The 20,697-nt window shown below is 47.5% G+C and overlaps 1 protein-coding gene across 1 annotated transcript in view; it reads left to right on the top strand.

Annotated features, from left to right (window-relative positions):
* Positions 1-20,697, top strand: part of FRMD5 (FERM domain containing 5) — a 135,872-nt gene that overhangs the window by 81,530 nt on the left and 33,645 nt on the right. The window contains exons 7-8 of the mRNA XM_040342196.1: positions 2,729-2,816; positions 2,935-3,023. Of these exons, the coding sequence (XP_040198130.1) occupies positions 2,729-2,816; positions 2,935-3,023 (177 nt within the window). The remainder of the gene's footprint in view (positions 1-2,728; positions 2,817-2,934; positions 3,024-20,697) is intronic.

The following is a 20,697-nucleotide window of genomic DNA, read 5'->3' as shown; positions in this document are numbered from 1 at the left end:
TCTATGTAACTGACCTATGACTGCCCAGCCCCGTGCTCTGTAGTTGGGGGTCCGATTCTTCTTTGTATAGTATATATATATATATATATATATTGGTCACCATTGATGCAGAGTGACACCCTGCACTCACTGGCCCAGATTCAGGTAGAATCGCGCAATATTTGCGTGGGCAAAGAGCAAAAATTTTTCTCTGCGCCCACGCAAATATTGCGCTTTCCCGACGTGCATTGCGGCAAATGACGTCGCAAGGACGTCATTTGCTTCTAAGTGAACGTGAATGGCGTCCAGCGCCATTCACGGTTCACTTACGTAAACGACGTAAAATTTGAACGTCGCGAGCGGGGAGCGCAGCTATACTTTAGCATTGGTTGCGCCTGCTATTAGCAGGAGCAGCCTTATGCTAAAGTCGCCGTACGGAAACTCCGTACCTTGCGTGCGCAGGGCCCGCGCAACTTTTGTGAATCGGTGGTAGTATGCAATTTGCATACTATACGCCGATCACAAAGGCCGCGCCCCCTAGCGGCCAACGCAAGAATGCAGCCTGGGATGTGAAGGCATAAGGAGGCTTATGCCTGTCATATCCTAGGCTGCAGTCGGTGTAACGAGGTTCCTGAATCAGGAGCACTCGTTACACCGGAGCAAGTAAGCCCTTGCGCCGCGCAACCTATGGTTGCGCGGGCGCAAGTGCTTCTTGAATCTGGGCCACTGTATGTGCTCTGTCTTCCATGTTAAGTGATGCTGGGTGCCAATAAACATGCAAGACTGAGGACATCTTGTGGCAAAGAAGAGGTACTGCCAAGGGCAGGTCTAGACTGAAGCTGAACTTCAGGAATTCAGCTACTGTACTTTGTAAAAAGTGCAGGAATACTATGAGTGAGAGACATCAGACTGAAACTCATCCCTTTGATCTACAGATGAATAATAACAAAGTAACTTTGTATCTCTCTATCTCCTGTCTGATCAATGTTTATAAACAATGTTACTTTGTATCTCTCTATCTCCCTTCTGTTTAGTGTTTATAAACAATGTTACTTTGTATCTCTATCTCCTGTCTTATCAATATTTATAAACATTGTCACTTTGTATCTATCTGTCTTCAGTCTAAACAATGTTTATAAATAATGTTACCTTGTATCCCCCATCTCCAGTCTGATCAATGATTATAAACAATGTTACTTTGTATCTCTCTATCTCACATTTGATCAATGTTTATAAACAATTTTACTTTGTATCTCTCTATCTCCAGTCTGAACAATGTTTTTAAACAATGCTACCTCTGTATCTCTCTATCCCCTGTATGATCAATGTTTATAAACAATGTTACTTTGTATCTCTCATCTCCAGTTTGAACAATGTTTATAAACAATGCCACTTTGTATCTCTCTATCTCCCATCTGATCAACGTTTATAAACAATGTTAGTTTGTATCTCATTATCTTGCCTCTTAACAGTGTTGATAAACTTTGTGTCAGATGGCTCTTTTTTTTCTAGAGCTGCACAGAAGTACCCGGCTTTAGTTGTAAGAGTTGGGAATTGCCGTCAAGTAGGGGAAGCTGTAGTGCAGTGGTTCTCAACCTGGGGGTCTGGACCCCCTTGGGGGTCAAATGACGATTTGCCAGGGGTCACCGAATCCTGGGCTGTTCCTGAAGCCCACACCGATCTCCCAGCCTTTTTACGGCCACCCAGCAGGGCTGTTCCTGGAGCCCGCACCCGCCCACTCAGTCTCTTCGCAGCTGCCCATTCTGTTCGCAGCATGGTTGGGGGGCAGAGACTAGAGGTCAGCTGACTGGTGAGGAATGTGAAGTGGGAGTGGCTGGAGGAGACCCTATCTTCTGATTTCGGCATAGGTGTCACTGCTACAAGACACTTGAACCCCGAAGACACAGTGAGTAACACTTATAGATGCCATTAAAAGTCCCTACGACAGTTCTCAGATCAGCAGATGACCTTGATCAAGAGCACCTAAGTTGGCCGATCAGAACTCCCCCCACCACTGCCACTCATGCCAACTCCCCGCCAGCACTGCCACTCATGCCAACTCCCTGCCAAGGAGTAAGAGAAGGAGTAAAAATAGAGAATACATGGAAGGAAAAGGAAAAGAGGGGGAGGAACAAAGAAAAGGGGAAAGAAAGAAAGAGAAAGAACAAGAAAGATGGCAAAAAAAAGAAAAGAAATTAGGATAGAGATAAAAGAAGAACAAAGAGAAAGAGTGGTACATCCTAAAATGTACCATAAGGGGATTTAATATTGTACGAGTGGAAGGGAGCGCTAAATGTCCGCGGGTTAGGGGTGCAAATTACTTGTCTTACTTGCCTTGGGTGCTGACAACCCACGCTACAATTTTTTTTTTACTGTTAGGGGTCCCCACAATTTGGGAAATTTTATCAAGGGGTCACGGCACTAGAAGGTTGAGAACCACTGCTGTAGTGGGACAGAAGTGCAGGACGTGCTCCACACGCCCCGCGTACTTTGATTATGTTTTTTTAGGGCGTGTGTAGCACATCCGGTGTCCTCAACTGGGGCAAATTTCTTTGTAACTGCTTTTTGGGGCTTGACCTATAAAATATGCTCCGAAGGGAAGTGTTTTTGTTGCCTATAGCAACCAAAAATACTTTTTCTTTCCAAATTGATAATTGATTGATTGATTGATTAGACTTCATATTGAAGGAAAGAATCTAAAGATCTGTGAATATTCCTCGTAGACAACGCCCTTTGTCCTCTCTTCTAGTGGCTTGACCCCGGCCGCGTCAGAGCTGTGTTTTCTGAGGAAGGCCCAGACCCTGGAGACGTATGGAGTGGACCCCCATCCTTGTAAGGTACCCCTCCCCCCCATTTTTCTCAATACTACCCAGAATTCTCTGTGTGCAGTCTATGCCTCCCGTCTCTCTCCTTTCTCTCTCTTTCCTTCCTATCTCCTGTGTCGCTGTCTTTCAGGATGTCTCTGGAAATTCTGCATTTTTGGCCTTTACTCCTTTTGGCTTTATCGTGTTGCAGGGGAATAAGAGGGTCCACTTTATAAAATGGTGAGTCTGGATCTGCCCCCCCCCCCCCCCCACCCTTCCCCTTCTTTATCTTATCTTTGGCTTTCTCCTCTCTGTCTCTCTCTAAATATTAGAGATCTATTGATGTGATACATAGAAAGTGAACCCGTCCTTCATACAGATTATATAAAGGTCCGGCACAAACACAGTGGCCCGGACTAAGAGAGAATTTATCTATGGATACGCCGCGTAAATTCAAATCTGCGCCGGCGTATCTTCTTTCTGTATTCAGAAAGCAAGATACGCCGACATTAGCCTAAGATACGACTGGCATAAGTCTCTTACGCAGTCTTATCTTAGGGTGCATTCTCACGCTGGCCGCTAGGTGGCGCTCCAGTCGTTTTCAGCGTAGAGTATGCAATTTACCTAGTTACGCCGATTCACAAACGTACGTGCGCCCGGCGGTAGTTTTTTACGTCGTTTGCGTAAGTCGTTTTCGTCGTAACATTGCTCCTGCTATTAGGTGGCGCAGCCAATGTTAAGTATGGACGTCGTTCCCGCGTCGAAATTTGAATTTTTTACGTCGTTTGCGTAAGTCGTTCGCGAATAGGGCTGGACGTAATGTACGTTCACGTCGAAACCAATACGTCGTTGCGGCGTACTCGGGAGCAATGCACACTGGGATATGTACACGGACGACGCATGCGCCGTTCGTACAAAACGTCAATCACGTCAGGTCATCATCGATTTACATAAAACACGCCCCCCCTTCCACATTTGAATTCCATGCGCTTACGCCGGCCCCATTTACGCTACGCCGCCGCAACTTACGGAGCAAGTGCTTTGTGAATACTGCACTTGCTCCTGTAAGTTGCGTCGGCGTATCGTAAATACAATACGCTGCGCCGCCGTAACTTAAAGCGCAGCTACGTGAATCTACCCCAGTCACTATAAGTTGAAAAGGAAGAGTATAGCCTCTTTTAAAATAGTGGTAAAGGTAGTATAATGTGCCAACATCCCATTTGGTATGTAAAACATACCAGTCACTATAAGATTCCTCCTAATGCCTCCTCTGTCCAGAAAAGCTCCTAAATCTGACCTCCAGATCTCTTGCTTTAAAAAAAAAAACATTGCTTACTTCCGCCCTAGACCAGTAGTGACGTCATGACGTCACTTCAGTCCTAGATCATAGAGGTGATCAGAGACGATCTGGTCTCGGTTCACCTCTATGGTCAGCCATGTGAACGTTCCGAGATCATTTCGGCTCGCCGGTAAGAATGGAAAGTATAAGAAACACCAGTACGAGAGGAGAGGGGGGATCCCTCCTGCTGTTTCTAAAAGCGATCTAGCAGCTAATCAGCCACTTGGATAGCTTTAATAAAAAAGAGAATCGCCAGGGTTTACGGCTGTTAGCTGCAGCCCTAACTCCAGTAAACCACGTCACGACCGCAACATATATATATATACGTATTGTCAGGGCCATCTTTACCGCAGGGCAAACGGGGAAGCTGCCTAGGGCCCTGTCACTGTTAGGGGCCCAAAGTAAAGCCTGTGTGCTGCCCGCAAATCGGCGCTGAAAATCCCCAAACAGACAGACAGTGTCTGTCACTGTCATCAGCAGCGCGCTGCATTTTTTTAGATCGAGGAGCTGGAGCGGGCCGAGTAGCGGGTGGGCGGGGCCTGGAGTTCCACTGCCCCGTGCTATGCGTGCAGCGTGCGCAGTGTTCAGTGACCAGTGTACCTGATTGGAGGAGCAGGGGAGGAGGAGTGAGAGATCAGAGTGAGACTGAGTGCAGCTGCCTGGTGGTTCCTGCTTGTTATGCTTAGTCAAGTGAAACTACTAGACTAGTACTAGCAGTGTTTGTCAGACTGTCACTGTGGACAGTGGAGAATTGATCGGAGGCTGGAGCTAAGCTTGCCAAGACAGGACAAGGTAAGGTCTTCTTTCTCCTCCCCTGGCTCCCGCTCCCTATCGCCATGCCATGCGTAAATTAGAAGAACTTTTTAAAACACTGACCAGACCTTCAATGCATGCCATGTGACATGGCATGCATTGCAGGTGCAGGTCTGGTCAGTGTTTTAAAAAGTTCTTCTATTTTACAAATGGCATGCGGTCTGGTCAGTGTTTTTAAAAGTTCTTCTATTTTACACATGGCATGGCATGGGGGTAAAGAGCAAAATTGCATTGTGGGGGCCAAACATTTTTTTGCCCAGGGCCCAAACCATATTAAAGACGGCCCTGCGTATTGTGGTCGTGAAGTGGATAGGCCACCATTGGGGTAAGCAGGGCACTTTCATTAACCAGAGGCCAGTGGATTGGTTGGACTTGGATACAAGTAGAGGAAGTTGAGTCTCCATAACAAACTGATGTAAACTTCAGACAAGTGCGAAAAAAAGGCGCCGCCATCCCATGTTGTCTACTCATATCATAGGCAACACATAGGTAATCTAGTTGAAAAAAGACACAAGTCCATCCAATTTAACCAACGCCATTGGTGTGAGATGGAGTGAAGGACGGGTTCACTTTAAAGAGCATAGGTACTCTGTGAAGGAGAAGAAGAGGCAGAAGTTGTACTTGTATTTTCCATTGGTGAAGATTTGGGCGTAATTTGAAAGGGTCATGTAAAGGGCATGTGCTGGTCCTGTGGAAGAGTAAAAGGGTTAGTTCACCTTTAATGACCGGTTTGCTAAAAAAAGCCCCCATGCTCTCCGGCGCCCCAGCACACTGCATACCACTTCTCCGCTCTTCAGATAGTTGCTCCTGTCCCTCCCCCTCCATACTTGTAGTTTGCCTCCCCTTCGTTCTTCCTTAATGGCAGGATGAGCTGGACATTAGCAGTGCGCCCCCAGCATCCCCTCTGGCTTGTTCAAGCATTGCGCACGTGCAGTGTGTTCTCCCAGTGGTGTGACTAGAACAGAGGCGGCTCTCTAATTAGGCGGTCGCCTAAGGCCTCGCACTCACAGAGGCCTCGCGGCCGCCTAATTTGCCTGTGATCAATACTAATATATATAACGTCATTGGATCTCTCTATTACCCCTCTCTCTTTCTCACCTCCCCCTCTCTCCCCCTCTTGCATTGGCTGAATATGTCTGATGGGTGAGGAGGGTGCCTTGGAAGTGGTTTTGCCTAAGGCCTCACAAAGCCTAGAGCTGCCTCTGGACTAGAACCTTTAGGAACCCTGTGCATGAAACCATTAAGGGTCCCCCCAGTCAGGTCCCTTCCCTCCGAGCCCAGTGGCAGAATGCCAGGGCCCGGTCGCAAGTGTGACCTTTGTGACCCTGGTAGTTCCGCCACTGGTGTCAGTAGTTTTTTTTATTTTTTAGGAGCCCCTCGTTGGGGGGGGCTTTGGTGAGATATCAGGGGTCTAAACCAGGGGTCTCAAGCTGGCGGCCCTCCAGCTGTTGCAAAACTACAAGTCCCATGAGGCTTTTCAAGGCTGACAGTTACAAGCATGACTCCCACAGGCAGAGGCATGGTGGGGCTTGGAGTCTCGCAAACTGCTGGAGGGCCGCCAGTTTGAGACCCCCTGGTCTAAACAGACACTCTGATGGTTCACCTTTGAGACAGAGAAAGAAGATTGAGGACACCCATTATGTAGGCATAGGCCATGCCCCCTGCCACGCCCCCCTTAAAGGAGAGTTATACAAAAATAAAAGTTTAGGTAAACAAATAAGTGTTTTTTTTTTTAACCATAGTGGCTTTTGACATTTACAAATCCAGCCATCTAGAAATTGGATGAAAGGTTTAGCGCTGGGAAACACTTTCTGAAAGATGAATAGTGCATTTTATATATACAGTCGTGCTCAAAAGTTTACATACTCCGGCAGAATTTATGATTTCTTGGCCATTTTTCAGAGAATATGAATGATAACACAAAAACTTTTCTCTCACTCGTGGTTAGTGTTTGGCTGAAGCCATTTATTATCAATCAACTGTGTTTACTCTTTTTATATCATAATGGCAACAGAAACTCCCCAAATGACCCTGATCAAAAGTTTACATACCCTGGTGATTTTGGCCTGATAACACGCACACAAGTTGCCACAAAGGAATTTGAATGGCTAATAAAGGTCACCGTCCTCACCTGTGATCCGTTTGCTTGTAAGTAGTGTGTATAAAAGGTTAATGAGTTTCTGGACTCCTGACAGACCCTTGCACCTTTCATCCAGTGCTGCACTGACGTTTCTGGATTCTGAGCAGGGCCGATCCGCCCTATAGGCTCACTATGCAAGCCACTTAGGGCCCCGCAAAGCTGTGGAGGGCCCCCAACCAAAATTACTGGAGACCCCGCCTGGTGAGAAGTAATTTTCGGCCCCTCACCCCGGTTCTCAACTCGCTGGCTGCATGGGAGAAGAGCTAAGAAGTCAGCACCCCCCCCCCTTTCTCACTTTAATGTAAGATGTCATTTCCGAAAGCAGAACACCCCCTCCCCCCGCTTCTCAACTTTAATCTTTAATGTGACATGTCACTATCGGGAGGTCAGGATCGGCACTGATTCTGAGTCATGGGGAAAGCAAAAGAATTGTCAAAGGATCTGCTGGGAAAAGGAAGCTGAACTGTATAAAACAGGAAAGGGCTATAAAAAGATATCCAAGGAATGGAGAAGGCCAATCAGCAGTGTTCAAACTCTAATCAAGAAGTGGGAAATGAGGGGTTCTGGTGAAACCAAACCACGGTCAGGTAGACCAACTAAAATTTCAGCCACAACTGCCAGGAAAATTGTTTGGGATGCAAAGAAAATCCCACAAATAACTTCAGATGAAATACAGGACTCATGGGGTGTGGCCGTACAAGATGCACAATAAGGGGACACTTGAAGAAAGACGGGCTGCATGGTCGAGTCTCCAGAAGAAAGTCTTTACTACGCAAATGTCACAAACTATCCGCGTACAATACACCAAACAGCACAGAGACAAGACTCAAACCTTCCGGCACAAAGTAATTTGGAGGGATGAGACCAAAATTGGAGCTTTGTGGCCACAACCATAAGGCTCCATGCACACAGAAGCTGATAAACTGCAGTTTATTGGCTTTTTGGCGTTTTTTTTAAAAAGCCCATAAACTGAACTCTATGTTAGCCTATGTGCCCATGCACACATGGGTGTTTTTTAGTGTTAATGAGCTTTGGAGTTTGTTGGCTTTTTTTGGAATGCCCGAAATTTGCATTCAAAGTGCTGTTTTTCAGCGGGGGGAAAATACGCAAAACGCTCAAAAATGCTGACGCCAGCGTTTTTTAGCGTTTTTTTATCCATTGAAACAAAAAAAAAAAAAAAAGCTGAAAAATGCTATTGCCAAAAACGCTAAACGTTGAAAGGCTCCCTACAAAGCTACTGGCCTTTTTATATATTTTTTTTAGCTTCTGTGTGCGTGGAGCCTAAACACTACGGGGCAGATCCTCAAAGAAATTTCAAATTTTGCGCGTCGTATCTTTGTCTTGGTATTCACAAAACAAGATACGACGGCATCTGTGTTAGATCCGACAGGCGTACGTCTTCGTACGCCGTCGGATCTTAGATGCAATTTTTCGGCGTCCGCTGGGTGGCGTTCACGTCGTAATCCGCGTTGAGTATGCAAATTAGCTATTTCCGAGGATCCACGAACGTACGTCCGGCCGTCGCATTTTTTTACTTTGTTTCCGTTCGGCTTTTTCCGGCGTATAGTTAAAGCTGCTATATGGTGGCGTACTCAATGTTAAGTATGGCCGTCGTTCCCACGTCTAATTTTGAAAATTTTACGTTGTTTGCGTAAGTCGTCCGTGAATGGGGCTGGACGCCATTTACGTTCACATTGAAAACAATGACGTCCTTGCGACGTCATTTGGAGCAATGCACCCTGGGAGTTTTTACGGACGGCGCATGCGCAGTTCGTTCGGCGCGGGGACGTGCTTCATTTAAATGAAACACCCCCCCTACCCGCCCAATTTGAATTCCGCCGCGAGAGATACACTACGCCGCCGTAACTTACGGCGCAAATTCGTTGAGGATTCAAACCAAAGCCAAGTAAGTTACAGCGGCGTAGCGTATCTTACATCTGCGCCGGGCGCAGGGGATGTATGTGGATCTGCCCCTACATGTGGAGAGGAGACAACAAGGCCTATGATGAAAGGTCCACCATCCCTACTGTGAAACACGGAGGTGGATCGTTGATGTTTTGGGGATGTGTGAGCTACAATGACACAGGAAATTTGGTTAAAATTTATGGCAAGATGAATGTAGAATGTTATCAAAAAATACTGGAGGAACATTTCATTCATCAGCCAGGAAGCTGCGCACGGGACGTACTTGGACATTCCAACATGACAAAGATCCAAAACACAAGGCCAAGTCCTCCTGTCATTGGCTGCAGCAGAATAAAGTGAAGGTTCTGGAGTGGCCATCTCAGTCTCCTGACCTCAATATCATTGAGCCCCTCTGGGGAGATCTCAGACGTGCCGTTCATGCGAGACAGCCCAAGAATTTACAGGAACTGGAAGAGGAATGGGGAGCTTCACCATCTGAGAAGATAAAGAGCCTCGTCCACAAATACCACAAAACACTCCAAGGCCTCGTACACACCAGCGGATCTGTCCGCTCAAAACGGTCCGCCGGACCGGTTTCATCGGACATGTCCGCTGACGGATTTCTGTCTGATGGTTGTACACACCATCAGACAGAAATCCGTGCGGACACGATACGGGGTGACGTGGCCGCGGCGACGTGCGCGGCCCTGGAAGGTCAATGCTTCCACGCATGCATCGAATCACTTCGACGCATGCGAGGGCTTTCGGCCGATCGGACATGTCCGGTAAGACGTACAGACGACCGAACATGTCCGACGGACAGTCTTCCAGCGGACATGTTTCTTAGCATGCTAAGAAACATTTGTCCGCTGGAAACTGTCCGATCCGCCGGACCAGTTTCAGCGGACATGTTCGGTCGTGTGTACGGGGCCCAACACGTCATTGATGGTAAAGGGGGCAATACACAGGATTAAGAACTGGGGTATGTAAACTTTTGATCAGAGTCATTTGGGTAGTTTCTGTTGCCATTATGATATAAAAAGAGTAAAAACAGATGATTGATAATAAATGGCTTCAGCCAAACACTAACCACGAGTGAGAGAAAAGTTTTCGTGTTCTCATTCATATTCTCTGAAAAATGGCCAAGAAATCATAAATTCTGGCGGGGTATGTAAACTTATGAGCACAACTGTAATTATATAGATCAGACCAAAATGAGGGACACACGAGGGGGACAGAGGGACGTTCTTCCACACCAGGGACAGTCCCTCGAAATCAGGGACAGTTGGGAGCTATGATGATGTCAGCCTTTTAGAGGTTACGGTAGGCGGGTCCGTAATCCGGTCCCCCCCCCCCCTGAACCGTGTAGAGCTGTGACCACTGGGGGCCTGTCATCGCTGTGGACCAGATACGCCAGCAGTTTGCCAGCCTTTTCACCATGTTCAAACATCTTCTGCCGAGCAAAAAACAATTTCTGTCTAGCTCTCTCAAATTGCAATTGGTTCACCATTCTAGTCTGGAGCTTGAGAGAGTTTGCGTTGGAGAGAGAGGGGTCGGCCACATAGGCTCGTTTCGCCCCAGATAGCTCCGTTACCGCCCTTTCCAATGTCCCCGCGGAGTCTGTCCTGATTTTGTTAATGTAGGAGATCAGGCGTGCACGAGGGGTTTGTGGAGTGATCATTATCTGTAAAGAATTTCCGCCACTCCTCTATAAGCTCGTCTCCCTCCGGCAACAATGATAGCCAGAACGGGTTCAAGCGCCATATCCGCGGTGGCCTATCCAGGGGGACACTCAGTGTAATCCAGTATGGGCTATGATCCGACAGTAGTCTAGGACCAAAGGATGCGTCTAACTGTCTGGGCGTGAGGCCTTGAGAGATGAATATGAAGTCAATTCTAGACATTGATCTATGGGTGGCAGAAAAGCATGAATAAGCCTTGGCAAGGGGATTCTTGTATCGCCACGTGTCAACCAGATGGAAGGAGGAGATCAACTTACAAAACCTAGTATCCCTAGCAGGGTCTGCCGTCAACTGGGAAGTGTGCAATTTGTCTAGAGAGGCATTTAGTACAGCATTAAAGTCCCCCAACCACACCGCCTGCGTGGTGGGGTATTTTGCCATGAAAGACAGGCCTTTGAGGATTATGGAGACACTTAGGCCCCGTACAGACGAGTGGACAGTCCGATGAAAACGGTCCGCCGGACCGTTTTCATCGGACATGTCCGCTGGGAGATTTCGGTCTGATGGCTGTACACACCATCAAACCGAAATCCGCGCGGACAGAGAACACAGTGATGTAGACGACACCGACGTTCTCTATCGCGCAAGTTCAATGCTTCCACGCATGCGTCGAATCAATTTGACGCATTCGCCGGATTTCTGTCCGCTGGTTAGACGTACTAACCAGCGGACATGTCCGCCGGACAGCTTCCCAGCGGACATGTTTCTTAGCATGCTAAGAAACATTTGTCCGCTGGAAATCTGTCCGCTAGCCTGTACACACGATCGGATCTGTCCGCTGACACTGGTCGGCGGACCATTTTCAGCGGACATGTCCGGTCGTGTGTACGAGGCCTAAAAGGGGGTGGAACATAAAATGCTTGAACAAGAAGGGTTCTCCGTACATTTTTGCACATAAAAACACATACCTGCCCTGTGAGTCGGTAGATACCTCATCCAGTTCAAATTGAACCGATTTTGCTATTAGCACCGGGACCCCCCTGGAGTGCGATGTGTGAGTCGAATGGTACGCCCATCCGACCCAAGGTCGCCTCAGAGCCATCTGCAACCGCCCCTCCACATGAGTCTCCACCAACACATCCGCCCTTTGTTGTTTCAGGAAGGTGAAAGCAGCCGTGCGCTTAATTTTGTCACGCAGCCCTCTCACGTTCCATGTGAAGAATTTTAGGGACGCCATGATATAGGAGTTCTAGAGCAACCGTCCCGCCATACATTGGTGACGAACCATGCAGCGCAGGCCCTCAGCAGTGATAAATGCAGCCCACCAGTGATACCAACATGACTCACAACAATTCTGCGTACCGTATTTATCGGGGTATAGCGCACCCCGGCATATAACGCGCACCCCAAGTTTAGAGAGGTAAAAAAAGGAAAAAAAAAGAAAACTTAAATTTTTGCCCTGCATCCATCGGCGGCCTTGTCACGTGTCCGTCTGCGGCCTTGCGCGAGTCCGTCTGCGGCCTTCATCCAGGTGTCCGACTCCGTCCAGCGTGTCCGTCTGCGGCCTCCATCCCGGTGTCCGTCTCCGTCCAGCGTGTCCGTCTGCGGCCTCCACCCCCGGTGTCCGTCTCCGTCCATGTTCGGTGTTCGTTTTTGGATTTGGCGCAGAGAGGAGCGGGTATCGGCGTATAACGCACACCCACAATTTTCCCCTGATTTTAAGGGGGAAAAAAGTGCGCGTTATATGCCAATAAATACGGTAATTAGCTTTTGACTTAAAGTATTCACTATTGCATCCAGTAACATTAACATAATTTTCCCGCCTCCCCCCCACCCGCCCTGCACCTTGTCAAACTGATGCGGGCATCCACCCAAAACCAAACATAAACTGTCATCCCGGAAAAACTGGAAAAGGTAACCCGTAACCTGGGGAGATAAGCAAGGGGTCTATGATGTCAGCGTTTTAAATGCCCTAAAACCTTCACAATGAGAAAAACACGAGGACAACTCTGAACTTCCCTACTTACCTCCGTATCGCCTCTATTCCTAGACTACAAGTGCTCTTCAGATCCTCGTGAAGGACCAACAGCTCCATATTGTGGAATCCATTCCGGCTCCAGTTGGACTCGCCAAAGGCTGCCAACATCTGATTGGCTGTTTCCAAAACATGGAGCCATTGGTTGTTTTTTTTTTTTTTTGGTTGACAATCTTCTGTCTCTTCTCTGTCCTGAATCTCTATTTCCAGTGATCTGTCTTATTTTCTCCTCTCTGTGCGCCCGTCATATAACCACGCACTTGGTTCTCCCTTCTCATGTGACCGCATTGTAAATTTAGCACCTTTTGCCTTCTTAACAACGTAACCGGCATACCCGGACCTTATCCCCCGTCTCATTGGCCGGCATACCCGGACCTTATCCCCCGTCTCATTGGCCGGCATACCCGGACCTTATCCCCCGTCTCATTGGCCGGCATACCCGGACCTTATCCCCCCTCTCATGGGCCGGCATACCCGGACCTCATCCCCCGTCTCATTGGCCGGCATACCCGGACCTTGTCCCCCGTCTCATTGGCCGGCATACCCGGACCTTATCCCCCGTCTCATTGGCCGGCATACCCGGACCTTATCCCCCGTCTCATTGGCCGGCATACCCGGACCTTATCCCCCGTCTCATTGGCCGGCATACCTGGACCTTATCCCCCATCTCATTGGCCGGCATACCCGGACCTTATCCCCCGTCTCATTGGCCGGCATACCCGGACCTTATCCCCCGTCTCATTGGCCGGCATACCCGGACCTTATCCTCCATCTCATTGGCCGGCATACCCGGACCTTATCCTCCATCTCATTGGCCGGCATACCCGGACCTTATCCTCCATCTCATTGGCCCTCACTGTTGAAGCTCCTTTTACTTTATAACAGGGGTCTCCAAACTTTTCAAACAAAGGGCCAGTTTATTGTTCTTCAGCCTTTAGGAGGGCCGGATTGTGGCCAGCGGGGGCAGAAAAAGCCCCGGGCCCAGCATTGGTGAGAGTAAATATGGCCTCGTAGTTTGCGATCAGTAGGATAAGGAGTAGTGCCCCTATTAGTAGGAGTAATTGTATCTCATCATTGGTATCAGTGGAAGAAAAAGTGCCCCCTTGTTGGAGTCAGTGGGAGGAATAGTGCCTCATATCAGTGGTAGGAAAAAAAAACCTGAAGGCCGGATAAAGGCTAGCAAAGGGCCGCATCTGGCCCTCGGGCCGCAGTTTGGAGACCCCTGCTTTATAACACTGTAACCATCACAGAAGCCAACAGCATACTAATGTCTACAATGCAGTCCATACACACATGAAGCCAGATTTAGGACAGATATTATATTCCTCTATAAAAAAAGCTCTCCTATTAATCTCAGTAGCCGGGGGTTCCTGACTTTAGCACAGCTGCGGTGTTTTTCGGAGAGCATTACACTCCCCGTCTGAGTTTTCTTCTTCCCTGTAGTGGCTCTTGGTATGGTATTGGTATTGGGTTTATATTATTTTACACAGAGCACTAGGCTAGCTGTACCCTTCACATCTAATATCTGCACAGAGCGGCTGATGGATGGCAAGCAGGGGCAGTCTGAGTCGGGGGGGAGGTGGGGGGCGGCTTCTGCTGCAGGGTGTGTGTCCTCCCGCTGTGTGTATTATCTGTACAGTCCTCAATGTCTCCTTCTGTATCTCTCCACACTGTGCTACTGGTTCCATGTATGTCCTGTGTCTTGGTTTGGTATGAATACTGTCTTCTACGTCATAGATATCATTGTTACCTACAGCAGGAACAGGAATTTGATTGGCTGCTGTGGGTAATGATGATATTTTTTTATAAGATATCTATGATGTAGAACATAGTTACTATGTAACTATCATGGGCGTCTGCTGAATTTTTTTTAGGGGGGGGGGGCTTCCGCAACGGCGATACACATTTAACCCTTTCTTCAAACGCTAGCAGGGGTTAAAAGCACCCCGCTAGCGGCCAAATAGCGCATCTAAAACGATGGTAAAGCAGCACTTTTTAGCGACGCTTTACCGATAACGCGGCCAGTTGGCAGTGTGAAATAGCTCTTGAGATAATTCAGCTTCACTCCATGCCCATATGAATATAGCCTAGAGAATGTACAGACCCCCCTTCAGCACAGACCCCCCCCCCTTCAGCACAGACCCCTCCATTCAGAAAAGACCCCTCCATTCAGCACTGATGGACACCCCCCCCTTCAGCACAGACCCCTCCATTCAGCACAGACCCCTCCATTCAGCACTGATGGACCCCCCCCTTCAGCACAGCCCCCCATTACGCACAGACCACCCCTTCAGCACAGACCCCCCCTTTCAGCACAGACGGACCTTCCCTCCCCCCATCCCATTTAGTACCTCAGATCAGCCATCAGCACGGCCGGGTCACAGCAGGTTTCCTCCCCCTGTGTACACATAAACACTGGAGGGGGAGGCGGCTTCACTCTGCTCGCTGTGTCTGTGTGACATCCGGCCCGGGACCGCTCAGACAGGCCGCGAGACTCTTAAACACCTTCTCGATTTTCCAGGGGGGGTCAATTGCCCCCCCTTGCCCTATGGAGCGGACACCCATGGTAACTATGTAACTATGTTCTACGTCATAGATATCTTATAAAAAAAAATATCATCGTCACCCACAGCAGCCAATCAAATTCCTGTTTTCGTTTTTTTAGAAAAGGAATGAAGCTAAAGCACAGATGAACAGGTCTCCCCGATGGGCTAGAGCAGTGATGGGGAACCTTGGCACCCCAGATGTTTTGGAAACTACATTTCCCATGATACTCAACTACACTGCAGAGTGCCTGAGGCTCATGGGAAATGTAGTTCCAAAACATCCGGGGTGCCGAGGTTCTCCATCACTGGGCTATTGTATTGGGACAAATAAAAAATAAAGTGCAGCACTGCAAAATCAATATACAGTAATACCTCGGATTGCGAGAAATGCGTTTAACCACTTAACCCCCGGACCATATTGCTGGTGAAAGACCAGAGCACTTTTTGGGATTCGGCACTGCGTCGCTTTAACTGACAATTGCGCGGTCGTGCGACGTGGCTCCCAAACAAAATTGGCGTCCTTTTTTCTCCACAAATAAAGCTTTCTTTTGGTGGTATTTGATCACCTCTGCGGTTTTTATTTTTTGCGCTAAAAACAAAAATAGAGCGACAATTTTGAAAAAAATGCAATATTTTTTAATTTTTGCTATAATAAATATCCCCCAAAAATATATAAAAAGTATTTTTTTCCCTCAGTTTAGGCCGATACGTATTCTTCTACCTATTTTTGGTAAAAAAAAATGGCATTTATTGAATGGTTTGCGCAAAATTTATAGCGTTTACAAAATAGGGGATAGTTTTATTGCATTTTTATAAAAAAAAAATGTTTTACTACTAATGGCGGCGATCAGCGATTTTTTTCGTGACTGCAACATTATGGCGGACACTTCGGACAATTTTGACACATTTTTGGGACCATTGTCATTTTCACAGCAAAAAATGCTATAAAAATGCTCTGATTACTGTGAAAATGACAGTTGCCGTTTTTTCGGAATTAACCACTAGGGGGCGCTGAAGGGGTTAAGTGTGACCTCATTTGTGTTTCTAACTGTAGGGAGGTGTGGCTGTAGGTGTGACGTCATTGATTGTAGTTCCCTATATTAGGGAACAGACGATCGATGACGGCGCCACAGTGAAGAACGGGGAAGCTGTGTTTACACTCACCTCTCCCCGTTCTTCAGCTCCGGGGACCGATCGCGGGACTCCAGCGGCGATCGGGTCCTGCGGTCATGGAGCTTCGGACCGGGTCGCGGGAGCGCACCCCCATGGCTGGGCACTTAAAGAGGATGTACCTGTACGTGCTTGTGCCCAGATGTGCCATTCTGCCGACGTATATGTGCAGGAGGCGGTCCTTAAGTGGTTAACGAGCGCTTCGCAATACGAGCTATTATTTTAAATTTTTTCATTTTGTCTCGCAAAACAAGCAGAATTCAAGCCTCTGCGGTGTGTGAATGAGGCCTAAAGCAATAGTAAATTGACATTTTTAGAGACTAGCGGGAAGAACCGGCTATCCAATATGGAAGCGAATAGTATTATAGTACAGTTTCTTGCGGCACACACAGCAGCCGCATAGTTACCGTATATACTTGAGTGTAAGCCGAGTTCTTCAGCTGAAAACGCCCCCCTCAGGTTATACTCGAGCTATTGCTGCGACCGCCTCTAGAGGTCTGGATAGCACCGGCGATCCGCCTATAGAGGTCTAACAGCGGCCGGCAGTGTTTCCGAGTCGACAACATTTTGTTGTAGTCACGGTTCAAACCCAACAGAGTAGTGGACAGCGGAAGACCATAAAAAAACAAGGGGAGGCTGCAAATGTGCACAGTGAAGCTGCAGATGGGAACAGATGGGCATGGTGAGGCTGCAAATGGACACAGTAAGGCTGCAGATGGGCACAGTGAGGCTGCAGATGGGAACAGATGGGCATGGTGAGGCTGCAAATGGGCACAGTAAGGCTGCAGATGGGCACAGTGAGGCTGCAGATGGGCACAGTGAGGCTGTAGATGGTCACAGTGAGGTTGCAAATGGGCACACTGAGGCTGCAGATGGGCACAGTGAGGCTGCAGATGGGCACAGTGAGGCTGCAGATGGGCAGAGTAAGGCTGCAGATGGGCAGAGTAAGGCTGCAGATGGGCACAGTGAGGCTGCAGATGGGCACAGTGAGGTTGCAGATGGGCATGGTGAGGCTGCAAATGGGCACAGTAAGGCTGAAGATGGGCACAGTGAGGCTGCAGGCGGGCACAGTGAGGCTGTAGATGGGCACAGTGAGGTTGCAAATGGGCACAGCGAGGCTGCAGATGGGCACAGTGAAGCTGCAAATGGGCACTGTTAGGCAGCAGATGGGCACAGTGAGGCTGCAGATGGGCACAGTGAATCTGCAAATGGGCACAGTGAGGCTGCAGATGGACATAGTGAGGCTGCAGATGGGCACAGGGAGGCTGCAAATGGGCATTGTTTACCAGTAGCTGCTGCATTTCCCACCTCCTAGCCTTATACTCGAGTCAATACGTTTTCCAATTTTTTTGTGGTAAAATTAGGTGCCTCGGCTTATAATCGGGTCAGCTTATACTTGAGTATATACGGTATGTAATGGAAATAGTTTGCTTGGCCCAACCACACATTTTAAAATCATATTGGATATGGAATGCTACTTTAAATGGTGAGGCTGCAAATGGGCACGGTGAGGCTGCAGATGGGCACAGTGAGGCTGAAGATGGGCACAGTGAGGCTGAAGATGGGCACAGTGAGGCTGAAGATGGGCACAGTGAGGCTGAAGATGGGCACAGTGAGGTTGCAGATGGGCACAGTGAGGCTGTAAATGGGCACAGTTAGGTTGCAAATGGGCACAGTGAGGCTGCAGATGGGCACAGTGAAGCTGCAAATGGGCACAGTGAGGCTGCAAATGGGCACAGTGAAGCTGCAGGTGGGCACAGTGAGGCTGAAAATGGGCACAGTGAGGCTGCAAATGGGCATTGTTTTCCCACCCCCTAGCCTTATACTCGAATCAATAAGTTTTCCCATTTTTTTGTGGTAAAATTAGGTGCCTCGGCTTATATTCGGGTCGGCTTATACTCGAGTATATACGGTATGTAATGGAAATAGTTTGCTTGGCCCAACCACACATTTTAAAATCATATTGGATCTGGAATTTTCTGCAGTCTCTTCCAGTAAACCTTTGTCTGTGATCTGCCTTTAAAGTTCATCACGAGTGTTTGTATGTGGAATGTACAGAGAGAAGCTTGATGTACAGAGAGAGATTTCATTGTCCATGGCCAACACCCAGATCTGGTCTTTTCCCTCACCGTAATGCCCCCAGCACCCCGAAAACGATTTCACCTTCCTCAGAGTTCATATATTCTCTTTCACCCCTTCCTGGGCAGACATGGGGCAGAATGGTAGCAAAACCAAAGGGAGCTTAAATCCCCATCCCCCCCACAAGGACCCCCCGATTTTCCCACTTAGCAATTTGTGGGGTGACCTTCACAGGCAGAACTGAGTACGACGATTAGGTCAATGATGTGAGGCCATATTAGATCAATGACGTGGTTCCATATTAGATCAATGACATGGTTCCATATTAGATCAATGACATGAGGCCATATTAGATCAATGACGTGAGGCCATATTAGATCAATGACGTTAGGCCATATTAGATCAATGACGTGAGGCCATATTAGGTCAATGACGTGAGGCCATATTAGATCAATGACGTGAGGCCATATTAGGTCAATGACGTGAGGCCATATTAGATCAATGATGTGAGGCCATATTAGATCAATGACGTCTATCCATATTAGATCAATGACGTGAGGCCATATTAGGTCAATGATGTGAGGCCATATTAGATCAATGACGTCTATCCATATTAGATCAATGATGTGAGGCCATATTAGGTCAATGATGTGAGGCCATATTAGATCAATGACGTGAGGCCATATTAGATCAATGACGTGAGGCCATATTAGGTCAATGACGTGAGGCCATATTAGTCAATGATGTGAGGCCATATTAGGTCAATGACGTGAGGCCATATTAGATCAATGACGTGAGGCCATATTAGATCAATGACGTGAGGCCATATTAGGTCAACGACGTGGGGCCATATTAGATCAACGACGTGAGGCCATATTAGATCAATGACGTGAGGCCATATTAGATCAATGACGTGAGGCCATATTAGATCAATGACGTGAGGCCATATTAGATCAATGATGTGAGGCCATATTAGGTCAATGTTGTTTGGACATATTAGATCAATGACGTGAGGCCATATTAGATCAATGATGTGAGGCCATATTAGATCAATGACGTGAGGCCATATTAGATCAATGACGTGGGGCCATATTAGATCAATGATGTGGTTCCATATTAGATCATTGACGTGGTTCCATATTAGATCAATGACGTGGTTCCATATTAGATCAATGACGTGGTTCCATATTAGATCAATGACATGAGGCCATATTAGATCAATGACGTGAGGCCATATTAGATCAATGACGTGAGGCCATATTAGATCAATGACGTGAGGCCATATTAGATCAATGACGTGAGGCCATATTAGGTCAATGACGTGGTTCCATATTAGATCAATGACGTGAGGCCATATTAGATCAATGACGTGAGGCCATATTGGGTCAATGACGTGGTTCCATATTAGATCAATGACGTGGGGCCATATTAGATCAATGACGTGAGGCCATATTAGATCAATGACGTGAGGCCATATTCGATCAATGACGTGAGGCCATATTAGGTCAGTGACGTGAGGCCATATTAGATCAATGAAGTGGTTCCATATTAGATCAATGACGTGAGGCCATATTAGAGCAATGACGTGGTTCCATATTAGGTCAATGACGTGAGGCCATATTAGGTCAATGACGTGAGGCCACATTAGATCAATGACGTGAGGCCATATTAGATCAATGACGTGAGGCCATATAAGTTTAATGACGTGGAGTCATATTAGATCAATGACGTGGTTCCATATTAGATCAATGACGTGAGGCCATATTAGATCAATGACGTGAGGCCATATTAGATCAATGACGTGGTTCCATATTAAATCAATGACGTGAGGCCATATTAGGTCAATGACGTGGTTCCATATTAGATCAATGACGTGAGGCCATATTAGGTCAATGACGTGGAGTCATATTAGATCAATGACGTGGTTCCATATTAGATCAATGACGTGAGGCCATATTAGATCAATGACGTGAGGCCATATTAGATCAATGACGTGAGGCCATATTAGATCAATGACGTGAGGCCATATTAGATCAATGATGTGAGGCCATATTAGATCACTGACGTGAGGCCATATTAGATCAATGACGTGTTTCCATATTAGATCAATGACGTAGTTCCCTATTAGATCAATGACGTGAGGTCATATTAGATCAATGACGTGGTTCCATATTAGATCAATGACGTGAGGCCATATTAGGTCAA

Source organism: Rana temporaria, chromosome 3 (assembly GCF_905171775.1).
Source record: "Rana temporaria chromosome 3, aRanTem1.1, whole genome shotgun sequence".
NCBI classification, from domain to species: Eukaryota; Metazoa; Chordata; class Amphibia; order Anura; family Ranidae; genus Rana; species Rana temporaria.
The sequence above is the reverse complement of the archived record's forward strand: the minus strand, read 5'-3'. Positions and strand labels throughout refer to the sequence as shown.